Source organism: Corythoichthys intestinalis, chromosome 10, assembly GCF_030265065.1.
Source record: "Corythoichthys intestinalis isolate RoL2023-P3 chromosome 10, ASM3026506v1, whole genome shotgun sequence".
Taxonomy (NCBI): Eukaryota; Metazoa; Chordata; class Actinopteri; order Syngnathiformes; family Syngnathidae; genus Corythoichthys; species Corythoichthys intestinalis.
Genome location: NC_080404.1, coordinates 22,476,256 through 22,492,227, shown reverse-complemented (window position 1 = coordinate 22,492,227; position 15,972 = coordinate 22,476,256). Strand labels below are relative to the sequence as shown.

General features: G+C 38.4%; 1 protein-coding gene across 9 annotated transcripts in view; it reads left to right on the top strand.

The window, feature by feature from the left end:
* The window catches only part of gbf1 (golgi brefeldin A resistant guanine nucleotide exchange factor 1), a 104,919-nt gene that overhangs the window by 57,072 nt on the left and 31,875 nt on the right, over positions 1-15,972 (top strand). For 3 of the 9 annotated variants that reach the window (XM_057847533.1, XM_057847534.1, XM_057847532.1), the window contains exons 8-19: positions 1,202-1,256; positions 6,559-6,594; positions 9,187-9,334; positions 10,704-11,171; positions 12,256-12,467; positions 13,153-13,251; positions 13,356-13,550; positions 13,639-13,828; positions 14,986-15,123; positions 15,192-15,280; positions 15,369-15,571; positions 15,723-15,846. In XM_057847533.1, the coding sequence (XP_057703516.1) occupies positions 1,202-1,256; positions 6,559-6,594; positions 9,187-9,334; positions 10,704-11,171; positions 12,256-12,467; positions 13,153-13,251; positions 13,356-13,550; positions 13,639-13,828; positions 14,986-15,123; positions 15,192-15,280; positions 15,369-15,571; positions 15,723-15,846 (1,957 nt within the window). The remainder of the gene's footprint in view (positions 1-1,201; positions 1,257-6,558; positions 6,595-9,186; positions 9,335-10,703; positions 11,172-12,255; positions 12,468-13,152; positions 13,252-13,355; positions 13,551-13,638; positions 13,829-14,985; positions 15,124-15,191; positions 15,281-15,368; positions 15,572-15,722; positions 15,847-15,972) is intronic. The other 6 variants (XM_057847540.1, XM_057847537.1, XM_057847539.1 and 3 more) reach the window with 4 other exon arrangements.

Genomic DNA, 15,972 nt, shown 5'->3' with positions numbered 1-15,972 from the left:
GTGTTGTTTTTGGTAGCCCTTTAAATTTTTATCCATTCTTTCTTAGTCATATTTTAGTCATTTCAGAATATGTTGGTCTTCATTTAGTTTATGTCAATGGATACTCAAAATGTTTTTGTGGGAATTCAAAGCTTTTAATAAAAGGTTTCCATTCCAACAATTTCGAATGAACATTGACAGATGAGTACATGTGTAACAGCATATGGGTTAAAGCACGTGCTGCTTGATAAAAACATGCTCAAAAGTTCTTCCAGAAACGACATGCTGAAGTTAGCAGCATAAGCAAGCTAAAATATTACCCTGAACTCCGCACTCCATTCATACCAAAAATGTGGAGAAAAAAAATTATAATTATAAGAGTATTTGCTGAAAGAAATGGTATGTCTATGGTATTTTAAAATGAATAATGTACCTTTGAATAATATCAGCGTGGCAAACTTTCAGGTGCCACCAGTTTATAGTAGGCTATTGTTGCCACCAAGTTTGTTGTCTGTGGTCTCCAATAGTGGTCTGCTTTCTGTCTGATTATGTTTAAAATATGACCATATCGCTTTACGCCGTTTCCGATAACCAAGCCGCGCTGCTGCTGTTGCTCTTCACCAGTCAGTGGTGAGGGCGTGTCATGTCACATGAGTGAGTGACATGACCAAACACGGTGAGGATGCAGGTTGACTAACTACACGTACAATAAGCAAATATCACTTGTTATTAACATCTGGCAGAAATTAGCATTTCCCTCCTGCCTCATCAGATGAAAACTGGCAATCGTCTGGTAATGTTATAGTCATCTAAGACACATTTTAGCTCATCATCGTTACGTCATCATGATGAGCATGACGATGATCGTTATAGTCATTATTAACAAAAACAACACTGGCATAAATGCATTTAATTTTCATTGTTGATTATAGCAGCCATGAAAAGGGCTCGACTAGTTTTGGTTAGAACGTAGAGGGTTCAATCTACAATTCCCCATAAAGCACTGAGATATACAGTACATCAGTATGTGGCCGCCAAAACACCATGATATCCCTCTGCTAGCAACTCCGCCATTGGCCACGTTTTTTTGACATCAGAAAACTTTGCCAATTGCAAACTGCTTGCACTTGCGTAAAAAGGCCTTAAATTTAATTAATTTGTTTCTTTCCCCCAAATCATGTTTCTTATGAAACAAATCTGTTCTCTTTTCCTTGTCTCACAGACTTCCGCAGTTTAAGGAGGAGGCCAAAAGTTATGCTGGTGCCAGCATGAAGAAGGTAATCAGATGTTGAATGAGAATCTGATCTGCTTGTTAATGACTAACCTCCTATGTTATTGTTTTGTTTTGCAAATGCAAGTGTTTTTTTTTCCTTGTTTAAACACGTTTTAATTTATTTGATATATTGTGATGAAGATTATTAATTAGTTGTTAGTAACTAGTTATAACCATCCCTTCTGATGCAATAGCATATGCACTTACTAAAGCATGTACAGTTAAACACAACATTCAAAACATCACCATTACAACCTGAAGCATTCATGAATTCGATTTGATAAATATGCTGTCCTTGTTTTTAAGTTAAGTGAACCGGAAGTTGTTTGGTTTTGCGGACATTTGACTGTTGGCGGCTTAAGGTCTGTATGAACACCAAATGTAAGGCGTTTTTGTGTGAGGGTTTAAGTTTGGTCTGAGCGTAGCATATCTTTACCGATGACGCCCTCATTTCTCCACTCTTTTTATGATGTAAAGCTTCATTTCTTCTTTGCGGCCATAATGTGAAAAAAGGAGGGCAAAATGAGGCAAAGATCTTCCAGGTGTGCAAACACAGAGATGAACTATGCACTATCTAAGCAGAAATATTGATGCTGGGGACTAAGGCTAGGTTCATACCGCAGTTCTTAATGCACAAATCAGATTTTTTCGTGTTTTTCCCAACTCAAGTGAGGCATTAACTTGACGGCCTGAACAGGGCAAGTCGCATAAAAGTGGGCCATTTCAAAACCGATGTTGGTCACTTTTGTCTGTAGTTAAAATCCGATATGGGCCACATTTTTCCAGAATGTGACTGCGGTCTGAACTGTCAAACCTCCCCAACTGGAATTCATGCAGAAATTACGTCAGCCAAGAGCGAGAGAGCATTAGCGTCAGCACCTAGCTTGAACTCTGCTTTTAGGGAAGAGGTGGGCTTGACAACAGTCATTAAAAAAATTAAAATGGAGGGGGCTAAGCTGAGAAGGCTCGGTTTTCTTTCTGTGCGCCAAATTAGCAATATTTCAATATTGTTTACGTGGCCGAGAGTCGAAGCAGACTGCCCGTATGTGTGTGCGTCTGTGCGTACATGCGTTATATCAATCAATAGCCTATAAATTTTTAATATTAGACTAAACGGGGATTATTTATGTCTGTTATTTGTGTCCTCTTTTTGGAAATCAAAATATGATCACCCTAGAATGACATTGAGCCACCATGTGTAGTCATTTGTTTTGATGCTTCTACGCATGCGGGTCAGTTTGCTCAGCACGTGTCGGACTGCTGGTTTCCGCACATGCGTACTACATTTACAGAAGAAGGCATTCTTTACGGGCATGCCAAAAAAACAGATATGAAGAAAAATCAGATTTGTGCGTTAAGACCTAGCTTTATTGGCGCTCAAGGCACGGGCGTTGTAAAGTTGAAACTAGGACCAGGTCGAGTACATCGTAACCCGAGGACTCCCTGTATATGTATATTATATTGGAAGGAAAGTACACATTTTTCACAAAGTCCAGATTTCTTGATTTTTGCTTGAACCAACGTAGTATATGCCCAAACCTATTAATTATGGTTTTTTTTTTTTTTTTTTTTAAACACATGGCTTATATTTTAGGAATAGTGACCTCCTAGACAATGACATCAATGGCATCATCAGCTGGTGTTGATGAAATTATTGATTAAATGATTAAGTTTGTAACTTACTGTTGCTTAATCACATCCTATAAAGGTCCATAAATGACTGAGCGTTGATAAATCGCTAGTGTAATGCAGGCGATATTATTTGTGAAAAGGTTGTGGACAACTGCCCTTGAATAACTTGATGCTCTAGTTTAATAGTTTCAAAAATCATTGTAGTATTCCCCTTTGAGAGAGTAGCTGTTATGACAAAATACATACAGCTAATGCTGTTTAACATTTTTTAATCACTTATAATTTTTCAAAATCAGTCTCATTTTAAGTTGCCATTTTTTTCTGTTTGCTTGAGGTCATTGCCAGGGATAGTACAACCTACACCAGTCCCCACATACTCCTATACTTTGTATTGGTGGCACATGTAATGTGTGTGGTGGCATGGTAGCAGAGTGGTTTTCACAGCTGCCATTCTTTGCGGAGTATGCGTATGAGTTGTCCCCATGCCTGCATGTTTTTTGTGTGTTCTCCCCCCCCCCCCCCCCCCCCCGAGTACTCCAATTTCCTCCCACAACTAAAATCTTTGTGCACAGGCAACATATGGGGAGGCACTAATGGATAGTTTAATGCAGAGAACACATTTTGAGAAGTTTGTACATGTTTTATGAAGACCTTAATTTCTGAAATTTTAATATGCCACTCTACATTGACTGTTCACGTGAATATTTAATTATTTGAGCAGTGTTGCCCAGCTAAAGTCTATATTTTCTAGAAATGCGACTTTTTAACTGTCAAATTTGGAATTGTGTCTGTTACTCAATCAAATACAATAATAATATTGCTGTTTATGAAGCCTTGCTTTTTTCTTGCTGCTTTTTGAGCAGAATGAAATTACCTGAGGCAAATGTTGTAGCACTTCTTAGGTATGGGTGAATCGAAATGTGACCTTTATTTTTTTTTACCTGTAAGATCGTTTTTTTTTTTGTTGTTGTTGTTGTTTTTTTGCAAATCATGATTTATAGTTTTCCTGCAATGCAAAATTCTAAATGTTATTTTTAAGTGTGTTTACAGCTTCCAAAAGTAACATTATGTAGGAAAATGAGCACATCAGAGACAAGTAAAATCTTAGCTCCGCCCTGTTTTCATGGTAACTCAAGCCAACCTCACATTGGCTCACCCTTCAAGAGATGGGGGGTTGGCTCATATGCATAGATCAGAATTTTGACTGAGTCAAATCCCTTTTATTTGTATAGCCTTAAAACTCAACAATGTCTCAAAAAGCTTAAGAGGGCCACAATAGTGTTTACTATAGTCATCCCCATTTTAGTGAATTACTGTCACCTTTCTATAAGGTTGAAATAAGGACTGTTGTGAGATACCAGATTTAAGATCCAATTCATATTATAATTTCTCAACCACGGCCAAGACCCAGAGTCATTGCGACATACTAGTATATAATCTTTTCTTAATTTTCCACAAAGCAGTCACTAGCCTGCTGTAAATTTTGCAGGTGACTATCTCAAACAATTTTAGTCATTGAGAGTGAATGAAAACTTACCTTTGCTAGACTTGCTCTCAGTTTATGTGCCCAATAGATTTTAGCAAACAATCCAAATGTAGTTTTATTTGCCTATATTTGCTATTAAAAACGAAACAGGGATTTATTAAAAAAAACAAAAAAACAATCTCTTGCAACCCAATTGCAACATCAACTATGATCAGTAAAAAATAAAAATATATTTCAGCATCTAATCCACACTCATTTGTTTGCATGGGCTTTATTTGTCCAGTCACATTACTCAAAGCTTGCATATTTTTTTTTATTGGTTCTGCCCTAGAGTTGGTGTTTGGTCCCAACCTAATGCTGCATTTAGTTTTCTTCCCCTTATGTGACCATACATGCATATGAAAGGTTTTCACATCACTGGTATTTTTCCCTCACTAATTAAAGTTCTGTTACAGCCTTATTACAAAAGTTAATACCTTCACTTGATTAACTTTGTAGAGTACAGGTAAAGTATTCGCAGCTTCTGCTTAATATTTTAATTGGTTAAAACGGCAAGTCCTATTTAATATGACAGCGGACTTTTGACACACTTGACACTCCGTTTGGCAATTCCTTGGTTCCTTCCTTCATTGGTTCACAAACATTTTCTGATTTTTCCTGACAAGTTCAATAGCATTGAAGTCTGGGCTTTATACCTTGGTTTTTTGCAAATGGAGCAATGTTGCTCACCAGGTCAAAGCACACATTTTCATCCAGGATATTTTTGTACTGTAAATTGATGTCGGCATTTTTCCCTACAATCCTGACTAGACTCTGAGTTCCGACCACTGAAAAACATCCCTACAACATGATGCTGGTGCCATTATGCTTCACTATAGGGTGGTATTGGTCAGGTAACGAGTGATGCTTGGTTTCCTCCAAAATGACGGTCGGTATTCACACTGAAATGTTCAGTCATTTTCCTAAATAGAAGCAAACATTTTGCACTGTCTGATTGGGAGCTTATTGACTGTTGCAGTATGTGCCTACCAAGGTCATGTTGAATCCAAATAATTTTCATTGAACTGAATTTAAACATTTGAGGAACTGAATTTAGAATACAAACATGATGCACCTCAGCTCAATTTTAAGCTCCACCACAAAGACCAGACAATTAGACTCTAGTCAGAAGGACTCGATCTCGATTTGACTCATCTTGAAGAAAAAAACGTCAGACTTGCACTTGACTCACTTGGGCTGTGAGGGGCCAAGACTCGATACTCGACTCGGGTGGAAATGATTCTAGATTCGTCACGACTCGACTCTGGTGGCAATGAGTCGAGACTCGACAAGCTGACTCTGAAAACTTGACGCAGACATACTGTGTCACAAAGTGGTTCCCACCTACTGCCGTAGCTCCTTGGGTACCACCACCGTTAGTGCCTCTGTTTTGGAGACCGTCACGGAGAGCTCTGCTATTTACAGTGCTATCCATTTTGCTTTTGAAAACTTCCATTCCGATGCACACAGAAAGGCTAGTGCCTAGAATCGAACCCTTGTTCTCAGAACTATGAGGTGGACATGTTAATCACTTTTCAACCACTTATCCACAACTTATCTACTGTGCAGCCAATTTTTTTTTCTTTGTCACTGTCCATGACACATTGAAATTGTGATTTTTTATGACTCGGTTTGACTTGACAACTTTGTGACTGGCCTTGACTTGGCTTTATAAACTTGTGACTCAGCTTCACTCAATATTCAACATCGTGACTCGCCTCTGCTTGATTCCACTTAACCTTATCACTCGCCTCTGCTTGATTCGACTTAACCTTTTTACTCGACTTGACTCAACTTGACTCAACTTAATCTTGTTACTCGACTTGACTCGAGACATTGTCGGGAAACGACTGTCAATACTTTGACATATGAATAGTGAGAGGTTTTCTTTGGAACAAATTCTTTATGTTCAGAGACAACATTTTTAAAAGATATCACTCTCATTATGAAGTGTTGTTTGTGGAATGTGAAGGAAAAATGTATTTGATCAATTTTTGAATAAGGCTGTAACAGTTAAAGTGATGCATTGAATACTTTCCAGATGCAATGTACATAAATATATGTGACTGCATGTGTTTTGTGTTGGCCCCATCACTGAAATGTGTCTTAACACTAATTATGGGCACCTGCCTACTCCTTTTCTTCTGAGGCTTACAATATCTTATGGAAAAACAAAAGAGTGCAGGTAAGAAAGATGACCATACAGTAAATATATAAAATAATAAGGAAGGAGATTCTGTGTGTGAAACATTTTTTTCTCTCCATTAAGACATTACTTATGTACACTAATTTGTTCCCCAAAGCTACATAAGAACAGCGCTCTTGCTTATATTTCTTAAACCATATGTCACATTGAGCTGCACTTAATTTCAATTGTATTTAATCATTCACTTTTCCAAATCATTGCAATATCATCTGGTGCAGCTGTTTAATTTTTTTTTTTTTTTTTTTTTATAAAGCTTGGAAGGAAACTTGGACAGGACCATCATGACACAAATTCCTGCTCGTCTTGCCAAGAAAATACCATTGGCACTCTCTCATGAACACAATTGCACATTATTTCAGAGCACATGAGCCATGCGATTGTAAATTTTGCACTATCCCCAGATTAGATGATTTTTGCGCATTCCCAAATAATTATAGCCGATAGTTTTATGTAGGGCAGGAGTCATCTAAAATTTCTAAAAGGAAAGTTTTGATCCCTAATTTCTTCCAAATCCTGCTAGAATATCCTTCAAAATACCTAATCCCTGGCTGCCCTTAATGCTGTCCATCATTACATACTGCGATTGTTATCAGAATTGGTCAATGAAGTGTGATATTTTAACTTACAGTACTTCATGAGATAAATGTGAAAGGCGCAGTGGTCATTCCAAAATACAATTATGTTAAAAATGTTTCTTTGTATACCAAATGTAATACTTTTGTTTCAAGAAGCAGTTTTTGGTGTGTTAGCTTCTTATAAATTCAGTTTTTTTCCTAAATAATATAGGACCACATTTTTTTTAAGACTAAAATCCTACTTTCAACTTAAGCACATTGAAGTATTCTTTGGTGAGAGGGAAGAACAGAGATAGGAAATATTGTGTAGGTGAAAATAGGCTGACCGGGTGATACTATTTATGTGGCTTTAATGTGAAAGTGATAAAACAAGGATGTCACCCAAACGTTTAACCTGTGGTGAGGGGGAAACAGGATTTGTCATTGCAAACTGAGAAATTGTTTATTTTTGATAGGGTGGATTTAGTGCCAATTAGAAGTTTAATCACTGTTATATAAATACGAAAAGTTAACCGAAAACCAGGTATTTATTTCCTGTAAGCACTCCGAGAGGTAAGTGGGAGGAAGGGTAAAACTGGGTTTGGTGGACAGGTAAAGCTGTGAATGTGAAAGTGAATGACATATTGGAGAAATATCTGACCAAGGGGGACGAGATAGATGATGGATAAAAGGGGTCCAAGAACAGAGCCTGGCGTAACACCAGAGAAAATAGGAGAAAGATGGGATGTAAATGATTTTATCGGAATAAATTGAGTGCAACCAGAGAGGTATGAGATTAAATGAGTTAAGTGAAGTGTCACAAATGCCAGTGAAAGCTAGTCTAAGAATGAAGTTGGAGTGGGAAATATTATCAAATGCTGTGGTTATATGATGCATGAGTGTAGAAAGAAACCTAGAGTCAGCAGCCATAAGATCATTAATGTTATTCAACAGGGCTGTTTCAGTACTAAGGTATGTAGTGTGCCAAAACCAGATTGGAATTGCTCATAAAGGTTATTTTCAGAGAGATGGGATGGACCTGCATTAGGATAATTTTCTGAAGAACTTTGGATTAAGTTATTGAAATGTTTTGCTTTGTATCTGTTTTTTGAGTATTGGGGTTACTGAAGCCAATTTGAGAGGTAAAGGAAAATGAGCAGGGGTGAGAGAAGCGTGAACCAAGGTAGTTATAAATGGAACTAGGTAATTAATGGAAGTTTTGACCGGACTAGTTGGGAGGGGGTCAAAGTAACGTGGCAGATTTGGCTCTCCTGATGAGATATTTCTGAAACAGGGAGGTCTAAAGCTAGATAGATTAGATGGAAACAAGGGAGTGCATATGGGTATGTTTGTGAATATTGTTATCTTTTGTATTTAAAAAAAAATCCATAATTGCATGACAGCATTCAGCTAAATAGAATTGAGGAAGAAGAGAGTCCGGGGGTTGAAATGTTTTATTAACAAATGTGAAGAGAATGTGCGTGTTTCCAGTACTTCAAGTATCGGTAATTTGATTAGAGAAGTATACTAGTAGATTTGGCAAAAGATCTGGCACAACCTGCCCCTACCCAACTCCAATATACTGTACAAGTTGGGGGCTTGACTTGGTGTTCTGTGTCGCGTAAGACAACTGTAGATGAGTATGCCGTCAACCATCACCTAACTCCCAGTGCACGTGAGCCACTTTTCCCCACCCGATATTTGTGAGCCCATTGAAAGAGTGACCCATAGTGCCCGTTCTGGATCATCTATCTGAAGGCGAGATGCTTCCATCTATGAAAGGGAACAGGAGTTTTCTGTTGTGTTGTACACAGCTCACAACAAGCACAACAAAGTAATCAAGTAAACTAGTTTGTATCACAGATGCTAAAATGCTTTTTAACTAGACTGTGCCTCTTAAATAACACAAAGCTTTTTATAGGAACCTGACCTTGCATTAGCTTTATTGATTTTTGTGCTTCATTTTTATTTTTGGGGACAAGCATTAATGGATAAGGGGCATTTTCTCCCCCTTCAGCTGAAGATGCGAGCAGGTGGGATGAGTGAGTCATCCAAATGGAAAAAGCAGAAACGGTCACCAAAGCCACCTCGTCACATGGTTCGAAGTTCCTCTGGACAGATGGACACTACCCAGTCTACGAACCTCAGTAATACCAACCTATCTGGTGAGCAGCATCAAACTCAAATGCCTTTATTGTCATTCTATGCAGTGCATACAAAGAAATTATAAGTGCTGCTCCACTCAGAATTCTACGTACAATCAGGAACATGATGCTGATTTCCAACATTTCTAAAAGCAGTTATGATTCTTGGAATATAATCATGTACTCTGTGATAATGTACTGTTGGACTACATGTGGAAAACCTTTTTCTTTCGCTTTTTTTTTAAATTGATATATTTTAACTCCACTCTAGTTTCCAAACACAATACTATGGGGTCAAGGCTTTTCATGGGGGATGGGTTGACTGTGAATAATTAAAATCGACAAATATTTTTACACTCACTATATTTGACCCTCCCACAAATGTGAGAGAAAGGTCACCCATTAAGAGCCTTGACATAAAAAAAACAAAACAAAAAAAACTGGATCACACTGGCCTGTTCAATTACGTGGCATCTTTAAGGCGATGTAAAAAAATAAACTATAACAGCGTTGCCGTCAATATTACTCAAAACGTGGATTTAAAAATCTCTCCCAAGTTGGCACCGATAGACCACGGAAAACCGGAAATGTCATCGTTTTAATTTCATAGTAGGAAATATGGCTTCTCTACTAGAGCTTGCTCTTTGGATGGGTATTGTTTCATTTCTGTAGATTCTTCCTCATCGGAATTTAATGATTTTTGTGTATTTATTTGGCCTAACATGGGCATGTAGTAGGTTACATTACAGCAGGGGTGTCCAAAATTTTGCGAAGGGGGCCATATTTGGCGTAGTAAAAATGTGGGGGGCCGAACTTGGCTGATGTCCTTTACGTAGAACAGGGGTAGCCAACGTCGGTCCTTGAGGGCCTATATCCAGCTTGTTTTTGTGAGGAGCAGCATTTAGTGTGTAAGCTACTTTATATGCTGGTAGCAGGTACTGCTGACCAATTTATTAAGTCTGTGTGCGGGCCAGACGTTATTTATTTTATGACAGAGGCTGGGGGCCGGATGAAATTTGACCATGGGCCGCATTTGGCCCTTGGGCCGCACTTTGGACATGTCTGCATTACAGTTTAATAATAAGAGTTGAAATAGACAACGTACAGACGTTGAAATAGGCGACCTTTTTACTTTTACTTGAGCGAAGTTTTTGGATGACTACTTTAACTGCAATATTATTATTGTGAAGTCTCACAACTCTTACTTTAGTAAAATTTTTGGCTACTCTACCCACCTCTGCTTATCACCCAACTTAAAAGTGAATTCGTTTGAAACATTATCCAAAAAACATTACTTAATCTCCCTATGATGTGCCTGACTCCAAATTCATCTTATCAAATTCTTTTGGAGTGTTACCTTTCCTTTGAGCTATTAATGTCCTTTGTTTAGGCGGAGTCATTGTCATGGAGAAAAAATGTTCACTTCCAGCCTCAGACAGTGCTGGCTCTTCTATCTCAAGTCCCACTACCACAGACAGTGGTCTAGACTCCTGCTCCAAAGCCACATCTCGGGAAGACCTCTCTGACCTGGATCAGAGTAGCTTGTTTGCGACTACACCTGGCAATTCTAACACACCTTTAGATGCAGATCCAGGTTCCTCAAATGTACAGGTGAGCACGCAGGCATATTCTGATTGGTTTATGTACATGAATACATTGATGAGGTTGAATGTAACGTCCTTCTTCCTTTTAAACAAGTCTGAAGGTAATCCATCTCAATCAGCATCAGTAGAGTCCATTCCAGAAGTTCTTGAAGAAAAAGACTCAATTACAGAACAATCAAGTAGCACCTCTGTCCATGACCTGGACTACATAAATCCCAGAGGTGTCCGATTCACACAGTCCACACAGAGAGATGGTAAGATTACTTGGAAAATACATTTACTATCAAAACTTCTCTGGTTATATAAATTACATATTATTGTAAAGTGTCATATTTAACTAGAAGATGCAATTTCTGGAGAAAACACATGGGGATGCTTTGCGCTCACTTGCTGTAGATTTTCAGTCACTTCCTATTAATTTGGGGGCATTTTCCAGTCACCAGTGCCTTTATAATGACTCCAACTAAAATGGTTCCATAGTTTTTGGTCATTTTTTCCCACCTTTTTCCCACTGGTTGTGGTGCTTTTTCAGGGATTTTTTTTTTAGTTTATTTGGTGTGTTTTTCTTGTTTTTGCACTTTTTAAATTCTGTTTTAAGTTTTTTTTTTTTTTTTTTTTTTTTACCTTTTAGTGCAGTTTTTTTTTCTCCAGATTTCCATGTTTTTTTCTTTTAATTGTTTTCAGGTTGTTGTTGTTTTTTTTGTTTGTTTTTTTTTTACTGATTTTTAGCAATTCTGGCTCACTTCCTACTCATTGATCACTTCCCATTAAGTTAAAGGGTTTTTCAGGCCACTTTGTGGTAATATCGAGTCACCCCCCCCCCCCCCCCCCCCCATTATAAATGAATGGGAGCATAGGAAATAAAATGGAATATTTTTGTCAAATTTTAGTGGAACCCCACGTTTTTGGCAAAAACTTTTGTGCACCTTGATTTCCTGATTTTTTTTTTTTTATGTGTAAATTATGCGAATTGGGGGGGAAATGGTGGACAAGATACATCTTGACATTTTGAATGAATGGTGATTTTTTTATGTGTGTGTGTTGGACACTGTAAACGTCAGGGTCGAAACTGAAAGAGAGGCTGCATCTTGTGACTTTTTGGAACGTTTCAAAATTGGAACGTTGAGAATCTTTTAAAGCATGTGGGCTATGCAGTGCACCGAAAAAGTTTACCGGAAAAAAATATTATGAATATTAATTATATCTAAGCTTCAGAAGTTGTGTGCAGGAATGTTCTGAAGTTGCATGGTGTATGTTGGATTTTTCTGTTACAAAAATCATGCACTCACCTCCTTAACAGTCAGTATCTACTGTTCTACTGTTTTGTTTTCTATTTAGGTGCATCCCTCACCCCTTACGGTCTGCCATGTCTAAGGGAGCTCTTCCGATTTTTAATCTCACTGACCAACCCCCATGACCGCCACAACACTGAAACAATGATGCACATGGGCCTACAGCTGCTTAGTGTCGCCCTAGAGTCTGCACATTTTGTCAACTACCAATCTTTGCTAGGGCTGATCAAAGATGAGCTTTGCAGACATCTTTTCCAGGTAAAGTATAGTAACAACATCATCTAGTAATTGATTGCCCACAATAGTGAGTATACAAAATCAGTACTTTTCTGTTCAAATGATTCTAATAAAACATATACAAGTCAACTGAAGAACAACTTTTTAACCCCCAACCCTTGTAAAATGATGCTTATGTGCAGCATGGCTCAGTTGGTATAGTCGTCAGTAGTACCCTGCTACTTGACATAGCTACTTGAAGGTAGTTATGTCACATAATCGGGCCGAATGTCGTCAAAATACATTAAAGCCAGAAGGACACTTCACTCATGCATGCTTTGTCAGCCATTTTGCGCTGATTTGGAAGGGTACATCGCTTCTCCTCGCTAACTGTACCCAGGATGCTTTGCAAGCTGCTGCTAGAGCTCAAAATAATGCATTTCAAATGGCGGCATCTACTGGCGAAACGATGTATAAACGTATTCAAATGTAATTTTCACTGTAGGATTTTGACTTATTTGAACATCCACGCCATATTCCAGTATATTAAACGAAAACAATCGATTAGTTAAACAAAATCTGTGACTGTTATTGCTTCGTCACATGTTTGTTGAATTCAATAAGAACACTTTGAGGTTTGAGGTCCCTAAAGACTGTAGACAATGTGTTCCGACTTTATTACAATGAAAACTGAATAACAATATCTTTTTTGTTGTTTATTTTTAAGCTACTGAGTATGGACCGTATGAACCTGTACGCTTCGTCATTACGAGTGTGTTTCTTGCTATTTGAGAGCATGAGAGTGCATCTTAAATTTCAGCTAGAGGTAATCTTTTTTTGTCAGTATTATTTTGTTTATCACTCATGCACTAGCTTCACATATCAATTGTAAAAATATTATTGATTTAAAAAATGTGCTAAATCTGACAGATGTATCTGAAGAAACTCATGGACATAATCACATCAGAGAATATGAAGATGCCCTACGAAATGAAGGAAATGGCTCTGGAAGCACTGGTTCAACTGTGGAGGATCCCTAGCTTTGTTACTGAGTTGTACATCAACTATGACTGTGACTTCTACTGCTCTAATCTATTTGAAGACCTCACCAAGTTGCTGTCAAAGGTAGCCCCACCTCTTCCCCCAGGGACATTGATACATTTAATGATGGATGAATTTCAATTACTGTATGTAATCAACTTTAATCCTACAGAATGCATTCCCGGTATCAGGGCAGCTCTACACCACTCACCTTCTGTCACTCGAAGCTCTACTTACTGTGATTGACAGCATTGAGGCCCACTGCCAAACCAAAGTGCCAGACAACACTGCTCACCAAGACCAGTTAGAAAAACTGCTGCCGGAGGAGGAAGGTTCAATGAAAAATGGAACAGACGTAACCGGTATATAGCAATAGTATTTCATTTCTGTATTTTTTTTTTAATGCGCTTTAGCGACGCCACGTGCCTGAACCAGGGTGGTGTGATCATAGGACTTCCGACTGCAAGCTTGTATGTGGTCATGTGACTGTATTGTTAGGTCTGATTTGTATAATGGAGTCATGGGATTATTGTTACGACTGCTCACTGGCAAAAATAAATTAAAATTTAATTTGTAGAACAAAGACGAAACAGCGACACTTTTGTAGCCCAAGGTGGCGGAGTAAAGACCGTTTCACTCTAGCTGCAGACCAGTGTGAGGGGTACAGCGGCAACTCTTTCAGTGTGTATATGGGAGGGGGCTTCTTAACGAAAGTGGGCGTTCGTGGCTATTTTGGACTTAATGGCATGTCTTTTGAGTGAATTTTGCCAAGGGACAGGGCCCAAAATCGAAACTTCTTCTATTTTCAAAGCATTGGCGCGCTGCCAACAACAACGCCAATAGCAGAGGGGGCGTACTGATGTCCGTTTTATCAGGCTGTTTCTGCATATTGATACACACAAGCCACGGCCGAGGAAACCTTGATAAATGTGATTTTTTTTTTTTTTTTGGCGAGCTCTGGGACACTCAAAAAATGGCTCTCAGGCCTCTCCTTACTAAGCTAAATAATATCTCGATGTGCGCTTGTGTGAAACTGTAGCTCACGAAGAACAAAAAAAATATTCACCCTCGCCAAAACTAGTACAACGCTTTACACGGCTATTAAATAGGAAAAATCTGTTTTCTTATGCAACATTGAAAAAAATAAATGCAATGCTGCTTGGGACTATAGTAAATAGGCTTCCTGGAGTCCTTTCACTTCCTGGCAGCGTCTACATCGGCCTACGCACGCTCCTTCCTTTTGCCATCGTGTTGCACTTTGCTCTAGGCCGCTTTTTACTGGGCTGCTACTAGTGTGAAACAGCCTTAAGCGTAGTGTTTCTTTTTCACAAATCTGCTCAGTTAAAATTAAAACGTGCGGTGTGGTAAAACTTCTCTTAGAAGTACATTTATCTCCAAAAGTTACTCAAGTAAATATAATGGAGTAAATGTAACACATTACTACTCACTTCTAGTAAAGTCATTTTCTTTATATATGTTCACAGTGAGTGATTTGTTTTTTAAACTGCCTATTTCCCAGATATTATTCAAGAAGGCAGTGCAAATGGTTTGAGTTTTCCACTAGCTGACCCTAGTCCAGGATGCCTACCAACTAGTGGAAATCAGATGGCAGAAAAGATGAAACTGTATAGACAGGATCAAAGCGACACTGACACTAGTAAGGCGTCTTGATATAAAAAGCAGTACTTGTAAACTAAGCGTTAATGTTATTTCTCCCTCTTCCAGCTGAGAAGAAAACCTTGAAAAAGCCTCAGCGCTTCTCTTCATTTATACCCGATTCCCAAGAGTTGCTTGAAATAAGAACAAAGAAAAAGGTATTAAGACATTCACCTTTGCTGACACTTGTTTGGAACAGTAATGCAAATGTAATTAATTAAGTTCTTCATTTTGCCTTCTTTATAGCTTCTGATCACAGGAACAGAACAGTTTAATCTGAAACCAAAGAAGGGTCTTCAATTCCTTCAGGAGAAAGGGCTTCTCAGTAATCCAATGGATAACAACCAAGTGGCCCAGTGGCTTCGAGAAAATCCCAGATTGGACAAAAAGATGATCGGGGAGTTTGTCAGTGATCGCAATAATATGGAGCTTCTAGACAGCTTTGTCAAGTAAGAGGTTCACAGAAAAATAAAAAAAATAAAAAATATTTTCGCGATAATTTTAGATAATTGTTAATTGCCGTCATAGGGTATGTGATGGTACTTGACTTTCAAACATTTTTTGTGAGCATCTCCTTTATGAATCTGAACTGTGTTGCAGCACTTTCACATTTCAGGGGCTTCGCATTGATGAGGCCTTGAGACTTTACCTAGAGGCCTTCAGGTTACCCGGTGAGGCTCCTGTCATCCAAAGACTACTGGAAACATTTACAGACAACTGGCATGTAAGACCGTTTCCTCTGGAAGTAAATTTTACTGAATGTTGGGGCCAAGTACAATTAATCAAAACAGTAAATTAGCGACAATAACTGGGTGTGGATTAGACCTGAACGATATTGGAAAAAACTATT